The sequence below is a fragment of the Acomys minous genome (genome assembly GCF_964271855.1).
Source record: "Acomys minous genome assembly, chromosome: 5".
Taxonomy (NCBI): Eukaryota; Metazoa; Chordata; class Mammalia; order Rodentia; family Muridae; genus Acomys; species Acomys minous.
The window spans coordinates 15,564,355-15,582,683 of NC_140494.1; the positions used below are offsets into that span (position 1 = coordinate 15,564,355).

General features: G+C 42.0%; 1 protein-coding gene across 1 annotated transcript in view; it reads right to left on the reverse strand.

Moving 5' to 3' along the window:
• Positions 1-5,092: 5,092 nt before the first annotated feature.
• ITGA8 (integrin subunit alpha 8) overlaps positions 5,093-18,329 on the reverse strand; it is a 175,697-nt gene continuing 162,460 nt past the window's right edge. Inside the window, 3 exon segments of the mRNA XM_084781250.1 lie at positions 5,093-5,546; positions 7,491-7,613; positions 16,130-16,231. Of these exon segments, the coding sequence (XP_084637376.1) occupies positions 5,460-5,546; positions 7,491-7,613; positions 16,130-16,231 (312 nt within the window). The 3' untranslated portion in view covers positions 5,093-5,459.

Genomic DNA, 18,329 nt, shown 5'->3' on the forward strand with positions numbered 1-18,329 from the left:
TGCAGAAACCCAAAAGTCATGTCAGTGTTGAGAGAGTATTGGTGCAGTTGCATTACCCACGTGTATAATGGCTGGAGGTGTTTATGGTTAGTAGACCAATCTCTATCTCCTACATGAAAATATAAAGCAATCTCTACAAGCAAAGACTCATAAGAGCCTTTGTTCTTTCTTACTAGTAAGATGCATAGGCTTTCAACAATGGGGCTAGCCCAGGGCATAGCTGTCTGTATGCATCAGACAAGTCCAACCCCACAGGCATGGGTTTCTATTGGGCCGATGATTTGGTCTTGACCTTCAGCACCAAGAATATGGAATCTTAGCATTGGTTTTGCTCAGTTTCCTCTGAGTGACCATATTCCACTAGACATTCCATTAGGTTTGAAAATGTGAGCGACGTATAAAACAGAGGGTCCATCTTATTGCTTGCTCCAAGCTGCAGGGAAAGCAAACAGATATAACTTATTCTCACTAGGATTCACAAACACTATTCAGAAAAGTATTGAGAATTTAAAAATCTTGTGGATCATTAGCAAATGTGTGGATATGGATGATTAAATATTAGAACTCAGATAAAGTGTGTCCATTAAATTTATTTTGCTTTAAAATGAACTACAAATTAAAATCAAATACGATTTGGAAGTAACTATAAAACTTTGTGTGCTGATGCCTGAGCTGTGAAGGAAATGGTATGTTTAGGTAGGTGCGAGTTCATTGGTTTTTGTAACAGCAGCTTGTTGTTTATGGAGAGTGACAAATGTCTTCATTTCCTGTGAGCAAGCAATCTCCAGTCTTAAAAACTCAGTGAAAAAAAAAAGAGAGGATCTCTGTCCAAATGTATCGAGCTTAGTTCTATTCTTAACATCTGAAGCTGCATGAACAGCTGCTGTATCTGGCAAGAGAGAGACAGTAGTGAGTGACGCCTCTCTGACTGAGTAGAGCTATGGGTACCTGCTGTGGGATGACTAGTCATCCTTTTCAGAGATGAAGGATGAGGGTATCAGTTGCTTTCTACAGATGATGGCCAAATCCCTGACACAGAAGCTCCATGAAGGAAGAAACATTTGTTTTGGTTCACGGTTAGTGAGGGCACAGTCCAGTAGGGTGGGTGGGTGCTACGCATTGGCATTCGTGGCAGCTGAGTGTGAGGCTGAGAGTCTCCACATTGCAAAGAATAAAGAAGCAGAGAGTATACAGGAGGTGGGGCCTGGCTGTAAAACAGTGGCACCTATTCCCCTACATCAGTGACCTGCCTCTTCTAGTAAGGCTCTACATAAGATTTTTTCCTCAAACGGTGTCTCCAGCAGGAGCCCAAGTGTCCAAGCGTGTAAGGCTATGGAGGACATTTCGCATTCACACCATATTGAGCTGGTTGGGAATTAGTCTGCATCTCGGCACACAATGTATTTGTTTCACACATACCATGGCTCATGTGTTTATTTATATTTTAGTTATATGTATGTCTATGTGTGTGGATCTGTACGGGTGTGTAAGGGTACTTGAGGAGGTCAAAGGGGGCTTATGATCCCTTGAAACTGGAATCACAGGTGGTCGTGGGCCCTCTGGTGAGGGTGCTGGGAAGTGGACTTCAGTCATTTGCAAAAGCTGTAGGTACTTGTCTTAGTTAGGGCTTCCCTTACTGTGATGAAACACCACGGCCTGAAAGCAAGCTGGAGAGGAGAGGGCTTATTCAGCTTACGGCTTCCACGTTGTTGTCCATCACTGAAGGACATCCCAGCTGGAATTCAAACAGGCAAGGATCCTGGAGGCAGGAACGGATGCAGAGACCATGGAGGAGTGATGCTTACTGGCTTGCTCCCCATGACTTGCCCAGCCCTATAGAAAAACCCCAGGACTGCCAGCCACGGATGGCACCTCCCACAGTGAATAGGCTGGCTCCACCCCCATCAATTAGCAATTGATAAAAATGCCTTATGGCTGGCTCTTATGGAGTCATTTTCTCAGTTGGGGTTCTCACCTTTCAGACACCACTAGCTTGTGTCAAGTTGACATAGACTAGCCAGCACAACACTCTTACTGAGCATCTCGCCAAGCCCTTATGCCCGTGTTTTAATTGGAGCCAATAGCATCAATTATATATGGAATTTTTGGCTTATGGAATCAGGTTGACATTCAAACGTTTCAGATTTTGGAGCCTGACTTTCAGATTTTTGGACTGGAATAGTTAACTTCTAATAACACTATGTGGGTGTTATGAATAGAAGTGTGGACACATTTGTGCGTGCTCTGCCATTTAGGTTTACAAAAGCACATGCTCACCCTGAATAATTAATATGCAACTATATATCCACTTATTCCCCAGGCTTTTGAGCATCCACTATATACTAGGCGTTGTGACTAGGAATAAGAAACACATAGTTGAAAGGATGTGGTGACTGTTCCCATTGAGAGACAGTTGGGTTGGGAGCAAGTCACAGGCACAGGTGGACAGTGAGCCAAACAGAGGACAGAGGAAGAGAAGAACCTTGAAGTTGGCTGTAGATGCGAGGGAGAACTCATAAAGAAGTGGAGAGGTACAGAGGTGCAAATTAAAGCACATCACCAATTGGCTACATGAGTGTGGAGCTATTAGGAATGATGCGAACACTTGAACCTTTTTTTTTTAGACATCTGTAATCATAAACGCACCAGTGTAAAGGATACAGTTACTCAGAGCTGAACACCCATCACCACAAGCCAAGTATAGAGCAGTTTTGTTTCACAAAAGTAACTTCATCCGATATCAAATATTCTTCTGATAAAGGAATCAAGGCCTATGATGAACGAGAAAGCTCTGTGTTGTGTATGAAACAAGCGATAAACATGATTTTCTATCTTTAATTTTTAATTTTATTGGTGACAGTGTAAATAGGCATATGAAAATCTCCGCCATCTCTACAAATGTATTTAAATAAAACAGGAGTTTTAAGATTTGGATTTCAGTGATGACTAGAACACTATGACTTTACTGTATAAAAATTTCCCAGTTTATAAAAATCTGCTCATTTCCCTGTGTCTTTATAAAAACAGCTGTGAGAACCAGAAGAGAGATATTATTGAAGAGAAATACAGATAGAGTCCCAGTGAAGACCAGCACACGACGGGTTACACACGAGTCAGCAAAGCCGTGAGCTCTGTTGCACACTCAGCGTTCTCTGTGAGGGTGGGAAGCCTGAGACCACACTACGGGGGGTTCACCTGACCTCAGTTTTCCGTGTGCACCTGTGGGTCAGCCTCCTGCACTTTGCCTTTGAGATCCCCGTACCTTGTTCTAAGTCGCCGCCCCTCCCCCCCGCCCCCCCCCGCCCCCCCCCTCCCCGCCGGCATCTTCAGATCTTCAGTGTCTCCCCATGGCTGTCTCCTACAGTTCTTACGTTCAGCCTCAGGAGTTTTCTGAGTTCCTTCAAGACCAGAGATGCATTCCAAACTTTTGAGGAGCTTGTGTTGGTCCCATATCAGGCATCACAAAAGTTAAAGTGTCAGTGTAGAGGGAGCTGTTTGTCATCCCCTTAAGCCATATCGTACAGATGGTCCTCTGCCTATGAAATGTCCTACCAAAAAGACTAACGGAAGAGATACCCCAGAGGCTGGAACGTGACCCTCAAAACTCCTTGAGGCAAGTGCAGGGCTCTGTAGCCGTTAGCCACACAGAATGGGAACTGGATGTGAGTTTCAGATAGACATAAACCAGCTACCAGGACAGACAAGCAGGGGAAGACGAACGGCAATGGCGGTTAGCTCTGTGCCTCCCATTCGCTTGCCAAGCAGGGGCGGCAACTGAAGCCAAATGGCTTCTTGCCAAGTTAAGGCACCACATCAGATTTATTGTCTGTGACTTTGGCTCATCTTTCTAATAAAGTGTCATTGTTGAAACTGAGACACAGATTTTCCCCAACTGCTTTGTAAACATCAGAATTTTGGTCAGCTTGTTGAATCACACTTAGAATTCAGGATATTAATTAAAAAATAACTAGCGCCAGTGTAAACATGCCTCAGATACATAGGTCTACAAAATATTGCACATAAAATTTTGTTCAGCATTTCTTCATAGCAATTTTTCATTATCATAAAAAGGATATAAAATTGTGCAGACCATCTTATGATTTTGGCTGGTCAATATTACTTCAAAATGGTAACATTACAAACTATTATGGATTATTTACAAGAGCTTTAAGCATTGTTTTCTGGGTGTTTAAGTAAAGACAGTGGTAAAATAGCTTAAATATAGAAGATTATTCTCCAATATTACCTGCTAGGAAAGATTAACAGCAAAAAGTGGGTAATGGAGCTGTAATGAGCATTGTTAGATCCTTAGGAGTGAGTTTTCTGTTTGTCTCACACTTGTATAACTTTATATATCTCCATCTTATTTATGAGCAATAATTTTGTCTTTTACATAAATGTGAGGTATTATAATAAAAACAAGTGTGTCAATCTTAAGCTAAATATTGGTGTTCACTATAGCTATTAAGATACTATTCACCCATATCATTAAATTTTTTTTTATATTGACTCTACAAATTGTGCTAGTATTTTCATCAGGGTATTGAGTACCTTGAAATGAATTCTTTAAAAAAAAATCAGTGAGAATCATTTTTTACATGTATAAGAGGAACTGTAACTACAAGGGTTTGTAAAGCTGAATGGTGCAGATGTGAGCAGATGTGAGCTCCTGGAGAGCATGAGAGCAGTAACTCCAGGTAGAAGGCAGCGAGACAGTACGCAAAACACAATACCAACGCGTGCGCGACACACCAGACGCTCCGTTAAACGTGTTATCTGCACAGACTACTCAAGAGGAAATAAGCTGAGTGGTTGTTGAAGCCTAGCAAACCAAATCTCAACCTCCAAATTTCCTAGATGGCCCAATTTTCTACCTAGAGAAATGGAACATAAATAAATACATTTTTTTTTTGTCCTCACTTAACGAAATGATTTCTGTCGTTCCACAAGTCACAGCCCCGGCAACATATTACTTGTCTCCCTGAGTCATCACATCCTTAGAAGGTATTCTCTTCCACGGGGAGGTGCCGGAGATTCCATCGGATTACAGTAGTGTCCAATCTTAGTTCATCTTGTCTCTGTAGGAACTGGGTTTTTAGTTTTTGTTTTTGTTTTTTTTGGTTTTTTTGGTTTTTTTTTTCCAAGTCACGTTGGGCTGATCTGGACAGCCACCTGAGTTCCTACAGCCATTCCAAAATGTCAGCCAGATGTGAAATGGTGAAAGCAAAAGAAATCTTCATGACTGCTGAATGTTGCTACAGGTGGTGGTGGTTTCTTTTCCCGCAGGGCTCTCTGCACCTCGCGTCAATGCATGAAGTAGAGGAGGTGTTCGTTAGGCACCTCCCCATCCCCCGGGTCCCTGGCAGGTATGGGAGGCTGTGATCACTTAGCCCTTGTGTCCTCTCTTTCTTTCTTTGGGCAGGACCAGTGCTTGGGTTTTAGGCCTTCATGTTTCTAAGTCATGCCTCCGCGGTCTTGTCACTGGTAAGTTGTTCCCGGTCCGTCATCTCATCCTGGGGCGGTCTTGCTCTATCAAAGAATCCACACTAGGAGAAAGAAAAAACTAAGCTAAAAATCAGGTCATCTGGGGAATTGGTAAAATACTTTATTTAGGGAATTTGCATTTTTATACATTTTTAAAGAACCCTGGGAATATGTGAATGCGATCTGTCTATTTCTCCAAGTTAAGAGGGAAAAAATCAGAGTCCTGGTCACCTGAGGAGAGAAAATGTTGCTCAGACAAGGTTGGCAGAAGGCAGAGAAGCTGTGCCCTTCCTCCTGCCACACAAACAGGGGTGATAGAATGTCCCCATTTTATACAATTCTCTCACAGATCTTGAGTGTTTTCCTGTATTATAGTTAGTGTTCTAAAGATCACCTCTCTGCTTTTCTGTATGCTTTCCTCATGGTCCATGACTGCTGACCTGGTAAGTGTCATTTTTTGTGGAGTTCTATAGGGTCATTAGGACAGAGTATAGGAAGAAGTGACACTGTTGTTTATCCTTCTGTACTTGGTGGGATATACAGTACTGAGAGGAAGATCCAGTTTGCCATTTATGTCAATGACAGTACCAGCCAGCAAGCTTGTGACTTCCCATAGATTTACCAGTACTCTGGTAAAGATGATTCCAGAATCTTCTTTCTATTGAATTTTAAATTAATGTTTAACCTCAGAGGGTGCTTCTTTTCCAGGAACCCTAGAACTTGAATGAGTTTTTACTGTTTGTCATGTGGGAAACACAGCATGAGTTCTTTTGCAAGAGTAGTTGGGTATTTTGTCATTTAGCACGCAGGATTCTATTCAGTTACCATAAATGGACTAATGCTGAAGTTATCTCTGTATGTGAGCCAGAGGCTATGTGGGCTCTGGACAGCACAGGCAACTGATACTGATTAGAAAAGCTATTCTTTAACTCAAACAAAGCTCTATAAGTTTACAGCCTTTTAAAACATACAGCTGCCTATTGTTTCAAAATTTATAAATGCCATGCTTTTGGAGATCCACACAATAGTGGTTGACCAAGATGTGACTGGGCTAATTATTCTAGTCAGATCACTGGGACACTGGTTTTCACTTAGAGTGGAAGGCTCTGTATGAATTGGTAGGCAGACAAGCCACTGGGCTTTACATCTGCTGCTCTTATGGACTATTATATCCAACTTCAGAAGGGCACATCTAACAGTTTGCTAAGGCTTCCTACCACATTCAGACTCATTGGCAAGATAGAAAACTAAGTCTTCATGCCTTTATTCATGGCCTATTTGGTCTTAATAGTTGAAATTTAAAAATCAGAATTTATCCGTATTAGCTGCGTGGGTGCCTTACTTTTAAAGAGAAATTCAAAGGACTTATAATAGGACTTATGCCAATACAACACACAACTTCCTGGTTAACAGAAAAGAAAAAGAAGCTTGATAATCACACCATTACTCTAAGCACATTGAAAAGAAGACTGCAGGTCCCAAGAATTATTCAACGTATTTGTTTATAAGAAATCTCAAGATAAGGGCTACTAATGTTGCTCAGGAGATAAAGGCTTGCCTAGTCTGTTCATGGCCCAGGTTCAATTCTTAGCACTCAGAAATCAACATCCCGACACACACACACACACACACACACACACACACACACACGCACACACATACACACACACACACACACGCACACACATACACACACATACACGCACACACACACATACACGCACACACATACACACATACACGCACACACACACACGCACACACACGCACACACACACATCCCTTCAACATGCAAACACTCTACTTTTCATCTTCTACACTATTAGCTTCACAAACGTTAATTTCCAAAGCAAAATATTCACAGTTTTCTCCTCCTCCCCTTGAGGATTTATTAAAAATCATCCACTCATGACCTTATCATTATATTTAACAATTCCCTACAATATCCTCCCATGCCCTCAATGGCTTCTGAAACCCCAAAGGAAAAGTAAAGGAAATTGTCTTACCTTCCATAACGCTAAAGTTAAGATGGCCAACACCAGCAAGCCAAGAAGGACCGCTAGTATTATGACCCACAGTGGAATTGAGAAGGAGACATTTGGAGTGGCCCAAATAACCGACGTCTTAATCTGAAAAGAAAACGAAGCAAATGAGTGCTAACTTGACACTGTCTGATGAGACAGAAACTGGGCCTTCCGGTGTGCTACTGGAGATCATCCTGAAGCGATTCTCGTAAGAGCCGGGGGAATTCCAGGGAATGTTAGGAGGCCATAGTAATTGAACTTGGGCTCTCTAAAGCTAGCTCACATCCATGTCGAGCAGGTTGCACGAAACTTTAATAACAGACACTTGTTGAGTGGGTGACCATCAGTCATGGAGCCCTAGACTGAAATTGAGGTAAACTTGGCGCCAACAGGATGGGAAAGAAGAGCTTTAAATTGGAGCGGACCTGTGTGCAAACAATAGATCAAGAGACTCCCGCGAGTGCCAAGGGTATCCCCACATTTCTTCATGTAGCTCAGCTAATTTCACTGAAAGGTGAATGAGTGAGCAACCATGAAATGTTAGCTATGCAAGAGACAACGTCACTAGTTAATGTCAGTGCTGCATCTTTTCATCTATAGTCTGTATGACCTAGTAAGAAATAATGGCTGAGAACTTGAGGCTAGCCATCCTGCATTTTATTTTTATTTATTCTCTCTCCTCTCTCTCTCTCTCTCTCTCTCTCTCTCTCTCTCTCTCTCTCTCTCTCTCTCTGCCTCAGTATACGTGTAGAGGTCACAGAACAACTTACTAGAGTCAGTTCTCTCCTTGTGCTATGTGAATTTCATGAGTAGAGCTCAGGTTGGTGGGACTGGCAGCACGTGCTTTTACCTACTAACCTACTTGCCAGCCTCTATCTTGCATTTTAATTACTTGTAAAAGTTGTCAGAATGTGAGTGAAGCCACTTGTGTCAACCCCAAGAAATAGGGATAAACAAAGGGAGGCAGCCATGACAGAGGGTCCTGTTGAATGATTGTGTGACAGTAACCAGCAACAAAGATTCTAGCAGGAGGGGCTGGCTGGATGGCTCTGTGGTTAGGAGCACGTGTTACTCTTGCCGAGGACTAGACTGTCCACAGCACCTGCAATTATCCGTAAATCCAGCTCCAGGGAGTGTGACTTCCTCTTCTGACTTCTGTGGGCACACAAATGTTGATACACCCATACACATAAATACAAACAAAATCTTAAAAAGAAGAATCTTCCAAGTTCAGAATGGCCACTTCAGTGTATATGTGGATCCGCGTGTGTGCATGCGTGCACACACACATGTACAATGCATAGTTCTGTAAAGTTATCTGCCCAGCAACTATCTGATTAACATAGAATAACATTAGTTACTTCATCTTCCTCGTCTTTTGCCTGGGAAGATGCTTCAGTGGGTAAATTACTTGCTGGGCCAGCAAGAGGATCTGAATTAGAACCCCCCAGAGTCCTTGTCATAGCTGTGCATGTAGTGTGAGCAACTCGAATCACAGTGTGGTTATTGGGGGACAGGAATCCCTGAAGTTCTTGGGACAACTAGCCTAGTAAACGAGCACTGAGCAACAAAAAGAGATGATGTCAAATAAAGGGGAAGACAAGGAGGACCTACACCAAGTCCCCATGTTTTCACATGCATGTGTGTGCATGCACATGCACGTGCACGCGTGCGAGCGCGCGCACACGCACACACACACACACACGCACGCACATGCACATGCCCACACATACACACGCACACGCACGTGCACACGCACACGCACGCGCACACACACACGCACACACATGCACACGCACGCGCGCACACATACACACGCACATGCGCACACGCACACACACACACCCTTTCCCTTCAACTCCAAGTACACTCGGTTTACTATAGCAATTCTGTTCTCATTGCAGCGGTGTTCTACTCCCTAACTAACGTCATTAATAGGAGACACTGACTGTTTAAATTGATGCTGGACTGTGCAGAGCGGGGTGGCCTTACCCACATGTGCTTGGGCTGCCTTCAAGCCTAAGTCCAGTTTTCAAGGCTAGAGCTGGAGTAAGCTCCTGGAGATAATAGAAGCCCATGCCATCCCCCGCTGGTGGAAAGAATCATGAAAGGAAATGTTACCTCACCAGTGGGTCTGTAGGTTCAGAACTGATGTACACTGCCCCTCATGAGGGCAGTCTATGCAAGGAAGCTACAGACCCAACATAAAGCAGAGGAAGTACCCAGCCACACTGCTGAAACCTTTGATCAGAGAAAATAAAAAATTACTTCTCAGATCTGAATATTATCTACCATGCTTGATAAGTCTACTAGTCAGTGTTTTCCCTTTAAACTAGTCTATACTCTCGTCATTCTAAGTGCGTTTATGGAAACTACCCAAGAACTCTAGAGCACAATCCTACTGCTTTTCTTCCAGAAGGAGATGGAATTATGACTAGTTGGTTGCTGTGAATCAGTCTGGCAGGAAATGATTGGGCATTTCCGTAACTAGAAGTCAATATTGGGCCCTAACCACATCTATCTTTTTATCTATATCTATCTATCTATCTATCTATCTATCTATCTATCTATCTATCTATCTATTATCTATCCATCTATAATATCTATCTATCTATCTATCTATCTATCTATCTATCTATCTATCTATCATCTATCTACCAACCTACCTATTTATTTGTTCTGCTGTCTTAACTAGATTTGGCCACACCCCCGGCAATGCTCTGCTCAGCTAGTCCTGGCTTGTATTGCTCCTCCCATCTTAATCTATGCCCCCATTTAGCAGACATACTAATAGATTATGGGTTACCAGGAGACCTCCCTACTTGGCCATTGCAAGCTTTTCTAGGCTGTCTTAAAAAACGAGTCTATCTGATATACCAGAGAAAGATACTGAAAGGACTTCTTTTCTCACAACATCGATGAAAAAGCACAGTGAAAGCATGGGATCCACACATGTACTCCACAGGCACATCTGAAGCAGGGAGCAACTCCTTCATGGCTCTTGGCTTATATTTATTTCCAGAGACTCTGGCAGATGTGCCTTAAGGCAGCCTGTGAGAAGATGGTCACCGTACAGTGATCCAAAAATTCCAAAATCCTCTTTTAGTTCCATAATTCTGAATTTCTCATTATCAGAACGGTGGTCAGTCTGCTTCCAGTAACATTTGGCTTATTTTAATGGTACCACTTCCTCTTGTGTCTCTGAGTCCCCTGCAATGTTAGGATTACACATATCATGTATGTTTGTTGTATGCCATCCCATGCAGTTTATTAAGGGGGAGGAATAGAAGGGCTTGAAGGTGTGTTCTTCCCTCTGCCTTTGGGATTCATGTGCCATAGTCTAAGATCAGTGCAGCTGCAGACCTGTCTTCACCCTGCTGTCTCCCTAAGATGGTCTGGGCACTATGTTGCACACTTTGAAAGTCACAACATTAACAAAAGCCATCAGTGACGCAGAGCACTGCCTGGCTTGCAGTGCAGAGCTGATTGAGAATGGCTGCAAAGAGGCGGACACTGTGAACCAGTGGAAGAGACTATATGCCTTGGAAAGAGAGATTTTTCTACAAGTGAGTGACTAGGGAGTCAGGTGACATTCAGAACGGTGAATCTGCCACAGTGGTGGGCCACTAGCAAAACACAGCTCTTCCTGAGACTAAGCACTCTGTATAGATAAAGGAGAAGCTTAAACTGCATGTGGCTTAAAAGGAAATAATTGAACTGGTCATTTTGTTAAGACCTAACAAATATTTTATTTAAATATACAGGGGTGGGGAATGGCAGGCTAATTTTGGAGATATTTGAATGAAAATAAAATGCTGACAAATGTCAAATCCTTGTCATTCCTAGTATGTTTTATTCATCTTGACCAGCACACAAGAAGCTTAGTTTGAAGTATCAGAAGGTTAAAAAATAAAGATAGAGTTTCTTATGACCAACTTTGGATTTACACTAAGAAATCTATGCTCATGTCAAATAATACGAAACACCCCATGTTCTCTGAATCTCAGTAGGAATTATCATCTGTAACATTGTGCCTTGCTCAGGGCTGCCCAACAGAAATATAAGATTATCTGTGAACTCAAATTTTGTAGCAGCTGTGTTAAAAAATGATGAGGACAGGCGGCATTAAGGGCATGCTGTTAAAGGCAAATATCAACTGTTATTCATCTAATTCATATTTTGAAGAGTAAATATGTCTTATGTTCTTTTAAAAATTATTATTATTAATCTCCAGAGGCCAGCAGCTCTTCACAGTGGTGGCATGCAACAGCTGCAAAGTTTTCGATCGCTAAAGTTGAAACGCGTCCTACAAAACTAACAAATCATGCTTAACAGAAGAGATATCTGTACAGCGTCAGACCTTTACGTTTACATTTAGTGGAATAAAAATGAAATCAAGCTACGAGTGTCTTCTGCAGTCCCACGTTTCAGGAATTCAGGATCTCCATGCCTTGGACACAATGGAGAGACCAGCTAACGCATCCAACTCCTCATTGTGAGATTTGTCTGCCTCTTAGCAGAGTCTACATTGCTGCTGTGTTTACTTTAGGGCCCATAGTGGAGAGAAACCCTTGTGCCCAGGCTGGATGATCTGAGTGCAGTCCCTGGATTCCACAGGGGAGCCGGACAGAACCAACTCCTGAGTTGTCCTCGACCTCCACTAGGTGCATATGTGCAAACACACACACACACACACACACACACACACACACACACACACTTTAAAGATTTATTTGCAGAAGGCAGACTTGTGATTGGGTACTCCTACTTCCTAACAAAGGCTGATAGTGAGTAACTGGAGGAGGTAAACTGCAGTGGGGACTCCGATTGCAGGCCAACAAATACTCAGCAATCTGCTTTCGTGCATTTTTTTGCTTATCAGGAACTTGAAGCTATTTAAAGAAATAGTATAAAAACTTAGCAGCTCACTTATTATCATTATCTGTGGCTTTAGGAAGTGGACTCTATAAATTGTAAGCAGTTGGATTTTCTCAAAGTGATCCTAAGTTGGGAACATTTAATCTTACCTTCATTATCTCATAAATCTTGCTGTTTTTTATTACGGGTGAAAGACTATAAATAAACTTCAATATGTCTACATTCTATTGCTGGCATTTATGATATATTTTTGAGTATTTTGATTTAAAAAAACCACCAATGTAGGAGGAAAGAGCTCCCTTGTGTTTGCAAGTGTAATTAACATTGACATGTGTGTTTACACATCACAGTCTTATGTAAGCATACTGCAATGGGGCCAGGCAAATGTTTTAATAAATGTACCAAGATGCTTTACCTGCAATGCCATTTATAACAAAAGAAAAACACAAAGGGGAGAGCTGAGCACACATCTAGGCAGCCCTGGGTGTCCTGTGACCTCACCAGATGTCTGTGCTCCAAAAATCCGTTTCATTCAAGGATTCTGTTTTTGAAATGTCAAAGTTTTGTAAAAAATTCGGAAAACAAAATATATTTGCAATTGACGGGACAGGTTTTGCCTAAGGATTTTCATGAAAATTTTACAACAATAATCGCCTTTTCATTTCTAGTAGATGGCAATCCTCCTAGAGGTAAATTGTGGACTTGTTTGTTTGTTGAATGACATGCAAATGGCTAGGTCTCACTGGGCAGCCAAAAAAAAAATAGCATTCAAGTAATTGAATATTTTTTTTTCTGGGCCATAATGACTTAAGATCCATGGGCATGTCTTCTGAATCCTACGGCCCTGCCTCACCTCTGAGAAGAGTGCATGTGTCACCACCCAAACACTATGTGATTGGCAGCTGGGGACTATTTCCTGTATAAGCAAAGCTTACTTATGCCTCAGGATGTAGCTGAATTGTGACCACGTTGAGAAGGAAGTGCAAACAAACCAATTATCCCACCCAAGACTCTAGGAAAACAGTCATATCTTAGCTAATCTCACTACAAAGTCTTCCCCAGTGTCTCAAGTGACTCATTTGAGGGACTCTACCACCTTACCACAATTCTCATTGGCAGGGCTCCTTTTGAGAGAAGGAATGGTGAGATTTTAAAGATTGTTCTCAATAAGATATCTGCCCCCTCCAGCCAGTGTTCTCGCCAAGCCACGGAAAGACTGGTCCCCTACACTGAACAGCTAACTTTGTACTGGCAAGATCTTCTCCCATGAGTCAGATAGTAGGAGACTTGAAAGCATTTACCTCCCTAAATGTTTTTCCAATAACCTCTATCTAAATGATGCAGTAAATCACCAACATCAGATAACAGGTCTCTCTCTCTCTCCTTTTTTTTTTTTTTTCATTTTTAATATGGTAACGGATGGTGCCCTGGGAGGAAGCATGCATTTGATCATTTCATGGATCTTTTGAGATGAGTTGAGAACAGCAGACTGTCACCTGTAGCCTGCCCTGAAAGATGCAATCCCGTTGATGGAATCAACTGGAACATATGTTTCTGTTATGAAACATGTGCTCCAAGAAAACAAAGGGGGGGGTCTGGATTTATCTCCCCAAGAGCTGTAAGTCTTTGAGCCTTTTTGGATGAAAATTCCATATTAAAATTCTAAGCCTCTGTTTTCTGGGTTGGACGTAAACTCAGGCTACAGCAGACAACTGTGAGAGAAGGAGAGGTAGTCTAAATGGAGGAAAATTGGCCATGCTGGTTTTAAAATGCATTGCTAAAATCTTTATTGTCATTTCAGTGTGGGCTTGCTAGACTTAGCCAGAGCACATAAGGCATTTGGGGATGGTTATTAACTTTTATTTAAACTACAATTTAATTATCCCTGGTGTACCACTAAAACATTTGTTATGTAATTTTATTAATTACCTCAACAGTTCCATACCCGTACAGTTGCTACTTGGTTGGAAGAAGGGCCGGAAAGCCTTAGTTTTTCTTCTAAGTAGTCTGTGGTGTTAAATTCTTCAACCTTGGCTTCCCCTGAGGGATCTCCTCTCATAAGGATTTTAGAGCTCCGTCCCAGAGCCCCACCCTAGACCTAGTTAGTCCTGACACATAAAGAGAGGCCGTAGGATGTATATATTTTTACATCTATTTAAAGTTGCATGAATAATTATTCTAATTGTATACATCTAGTTGATACTGGAAGAATAATCACTAAGTAAACTCTTTTTGGGTGTGTGTCTGTATGTGCACATGTGCATGTGTCTACCTGCCTGTTTGTGTGCATATGCCTGGGCAGGTATGTGAAGACAAAGAGCAACTTCAGGCGTTCTTCCTTGGGCGCAGTCCGCCTTTGTTTTGATTTTTGTTTTGAGATGAGGGTTCCTCACTAGCCTAGAGGGGGTACCATAGGCAAGGCAGCTGGCTAGAGAACCTGAGGCCTTGTGAGCCTGTCTCTACCTCCTCAGCGCTGGGAGTGCAGGTGTGAATCATCAAGCCCTGCTCTTTATTTTATTTTATTACTTTGTACTACATGTGTGTGAGCGTTTTGTCTGCATGTGTGGCTGTGCACTGCATGCATGCCTAGTGCCCACAGATACCAGAAGAGGGCATCAGACTCCTTGGAAAGGGACTTACAGTTAGATGTGTATCTGTAAGCGTGTGGGTACAGAGAATCAAACTCGGGTCCTCTGGAAAAGCAGCCAGTGCTCTTAAACACTGAGCCATCTCTCTAATCCCCTTCTTCTTTAACAAAACAAAACAAAACAAAAAACCCCACAAGTTTCAGATACTGGACTCATGCTTGCAAGGCAAGCAATTTACTGACTGAATTATTTCCTCAACCCCTAATTTCAATTGCTAAAGGTCAAAGGCTACGGAGATAAATCATTACAGTGAAATGGAAAACAAAGGCATCATTACATATATTCTAAAGAGCACGTTACACCCCTGACTGTGGATGTCCCGATAGTTTGATAACTTTGGAGGAAGCTTGTCTCTGTATTTCTAATCAGCTCCCAGGAGATGCCCAGGATCCTGGCTCACAAGGCACATGTTCAACAACAAAGGTCTAGGGACCCAGAGTTCAAGTTGGGGTTGCAAATATCCACTGATAACTAAATGATGAGGCTTGAAACTTTACTACTCTGCCCCCCCCCCCAAAGACAGGGTCACACTATGTATCTCCTGCTGACCTGGAGCTCACTATGTTGAGCAGGTTGGCCTTGAACTCACAGAGACCTGCTTCCCAGAGCACTGAGATTACAGGCTTGCACCATCACATCCAGGATGATCACCATTTCTATTGCAATGTGTTTCTCTAAAACAGAACAACTGACTTAAAAAAGTGCTGCATAGTGTGAGTCCGGCACCCGTAATTTTTGTTTTGTTTTTGTTTTTGAGACAGGGTTTCTCTGTGTAGTCTTAGCTGTCTTGGACTCACTTTGTAGACCAGGTTGGCCTAGAACTCACAGCGATCCACCTGCCTCTACCTCCCAAGTGCTGGGATTAAAGGCATACACCACCACAGCAGGTTTTTGATGTAGAAATTTATATGACAATTTCCTAACTGGATGAAAAGGCACTGGGAAATTTCTAGAAAGAAAGGGGGGAATAGTGGGATAAAGAAGAGCAATATTCTCTAATCCATGTAAATGTTAAACTGAACCCAAGCAGGACAGTGCTTTAGAAATAACTTTAATTATATTATTTGTAGCTGTGATTCTTAAAGAGATACTCACCACTGTGCTGCCGGCTGGAAGCTTTGCTGGCTGGTCTTTATAAGGCATCCTTTTCACTTCAAAGGACACCAGGGATGCAAGAGCATAAGGGTCATTCTTTCTCTGAAAGTAAAAATGTTTACTTAAATGTATGTCCTTGAAAACTCTGAAATGTTCTATGGCTATACACTCAGTTATTTTCTATGTCCACTGCAGCTTATGTTATCCATCCATCCATCCATCCATCCATCCATCCATCCATCCATCCATCATCTGCCCATTCTGGCAACCGTCCAACTATCGTTTATCCATTTCTTTCAAACATCTCTCTCTACATTTATCTTTCCTCCAATATCCATCCTATACTTTATTTTATACACACACACACACACACACACACAGAGAGAGAGAGAGAGAGAGAGAGAGAGAGAGAGAGAGAGAGAGAGAAAGGATATTTGAAAGAGAAAAGTGTTTTAGAGGAGACCCTGGTGACAACTTTCAAAGGAAGACCCAGAGCAGAGCCTCAGCCTGGGCCACTGTAGCTGTTGGGACCTGGAGTCCGTCCTGTGTACTGGAAGGTGTTTAGCACAGTCTCTACCTTCTCCTTGCTAGATGTTCCAGTTGTGGGGACTGGGATGTTCCCGAGAGCTAGTGGTCAATATTTTAGAAACCTTGATGTCACTTGTTAAATCACAGCATAATAAACAAGTAAATAAGACATGAGGTGGGAGGGGCTATGTTGGGAAAATTTCCGGGGAGTTGGAGGGAGAGTGGGGGGTAGATATGATCATGGTAAATTGTATACATGTGCAAAAAATCAAAGTAAATAAAATGTTATTAAAATTAAATTATATATTAATTTATGCTTATAAACTCAATTGAGTCAACACTCAATTCTGCTTAGTTATGTTTTATTATTAACAATTTTCTCTAATATTGCTTATGCCTATGTTCTCTATAAAGGAAAACAACATGCAAAGATGTGCAGTTGGGCATCTCTTCCCAGAGTCTGTATTTCCTAACGTAGTACAGGCACACTAAAACTCACCATGGTAGGAACATTCATGCTGTGGAAAATGGCAGATGCTCTATCACACAGGCCTTTGACTCCTCCCAGATATCAGTGCTTCAGGGCATCCAATAGTTAGCAGCATATTCCTACAAGTGTTGGGCCTTTTGGAACCAATCCAACAATTTGGATTGTAAATATTTTGTTCAGATCTTTTTACGGTTTTTCATACGACTGATTTTTCTGACCCTAGGAAACCCTGCTTTTTTGTATATGATAAGCACAGGCCATGAAATGTAACTTTTAAATATCTAAAGTAATTCTGTCTTTGCCTTTTCTTTTTAGTTGTCCAGGGATAAACAACTCTTCATTAAAAAAAAAAAAAAAAAGGTATGTTCAGGGTGTCATTGTTTAATGACCTATTCAGCTGCCATTTCTATTTTAACTAAAAGTTGGATTTCTATTTATGTGTTGAACTGTTTATAAAATATGGAAATATTTGCTAGTATTTGATGATTTCAATTAAGTCTACTCACAGAAACAGCACTCTAGCAATGAAATTCTATGATTTTGGTTTGGTTTGAGACCAAATTTCAGTCTACAGCTAGAGCTCACCTGGAACTCTCGCTGTAGCCTAGGCTAGCCCCAAACTGGTACCAATCCTATTAATTCAGCCATTGGCATGAGCCACACACAGAGAGGCTGGTAATAAGATCCTATGGGTAAGAATTGTAACCCCATACTCAGTGGTGCTGTGCCCCTAAACCTTTGTTTCAATTTGGGTTGCTATTGCCACAATAACATACCATATGCCAAAACAATCCAGGAAGGAAAGGGCTCATTTCATCTTGTAACTCAAAGGTCACACTCCATGATGGAGTGAAGTCAGGACAGGAACTCAAGGCAGGACCCCGGAAGCAGGAACCGAAGCAAAAGCTATAGAGGAGCACTGCTTACCAGCCTCGCCTTGCTCAGCTTACTTTCTTAGGGACTACTTGGTCAGAGAAGCACCCATGCACAGTAATCTGTGCCCACACACAGTAATTATTACTTAAGAAAAGGCCTCCACAGGCTTACCTATAGGCAAGCTGATGGAAGCACTTTCTCAATTGAGATTCCTTTTCCTAGATAATTCTAGCAGTTTTGAGGTTGGCAAACATCCAACCAGGACGACCTTCAGTGAAAAAGCTTTCAGAGCTGGGGCGGTGGGGC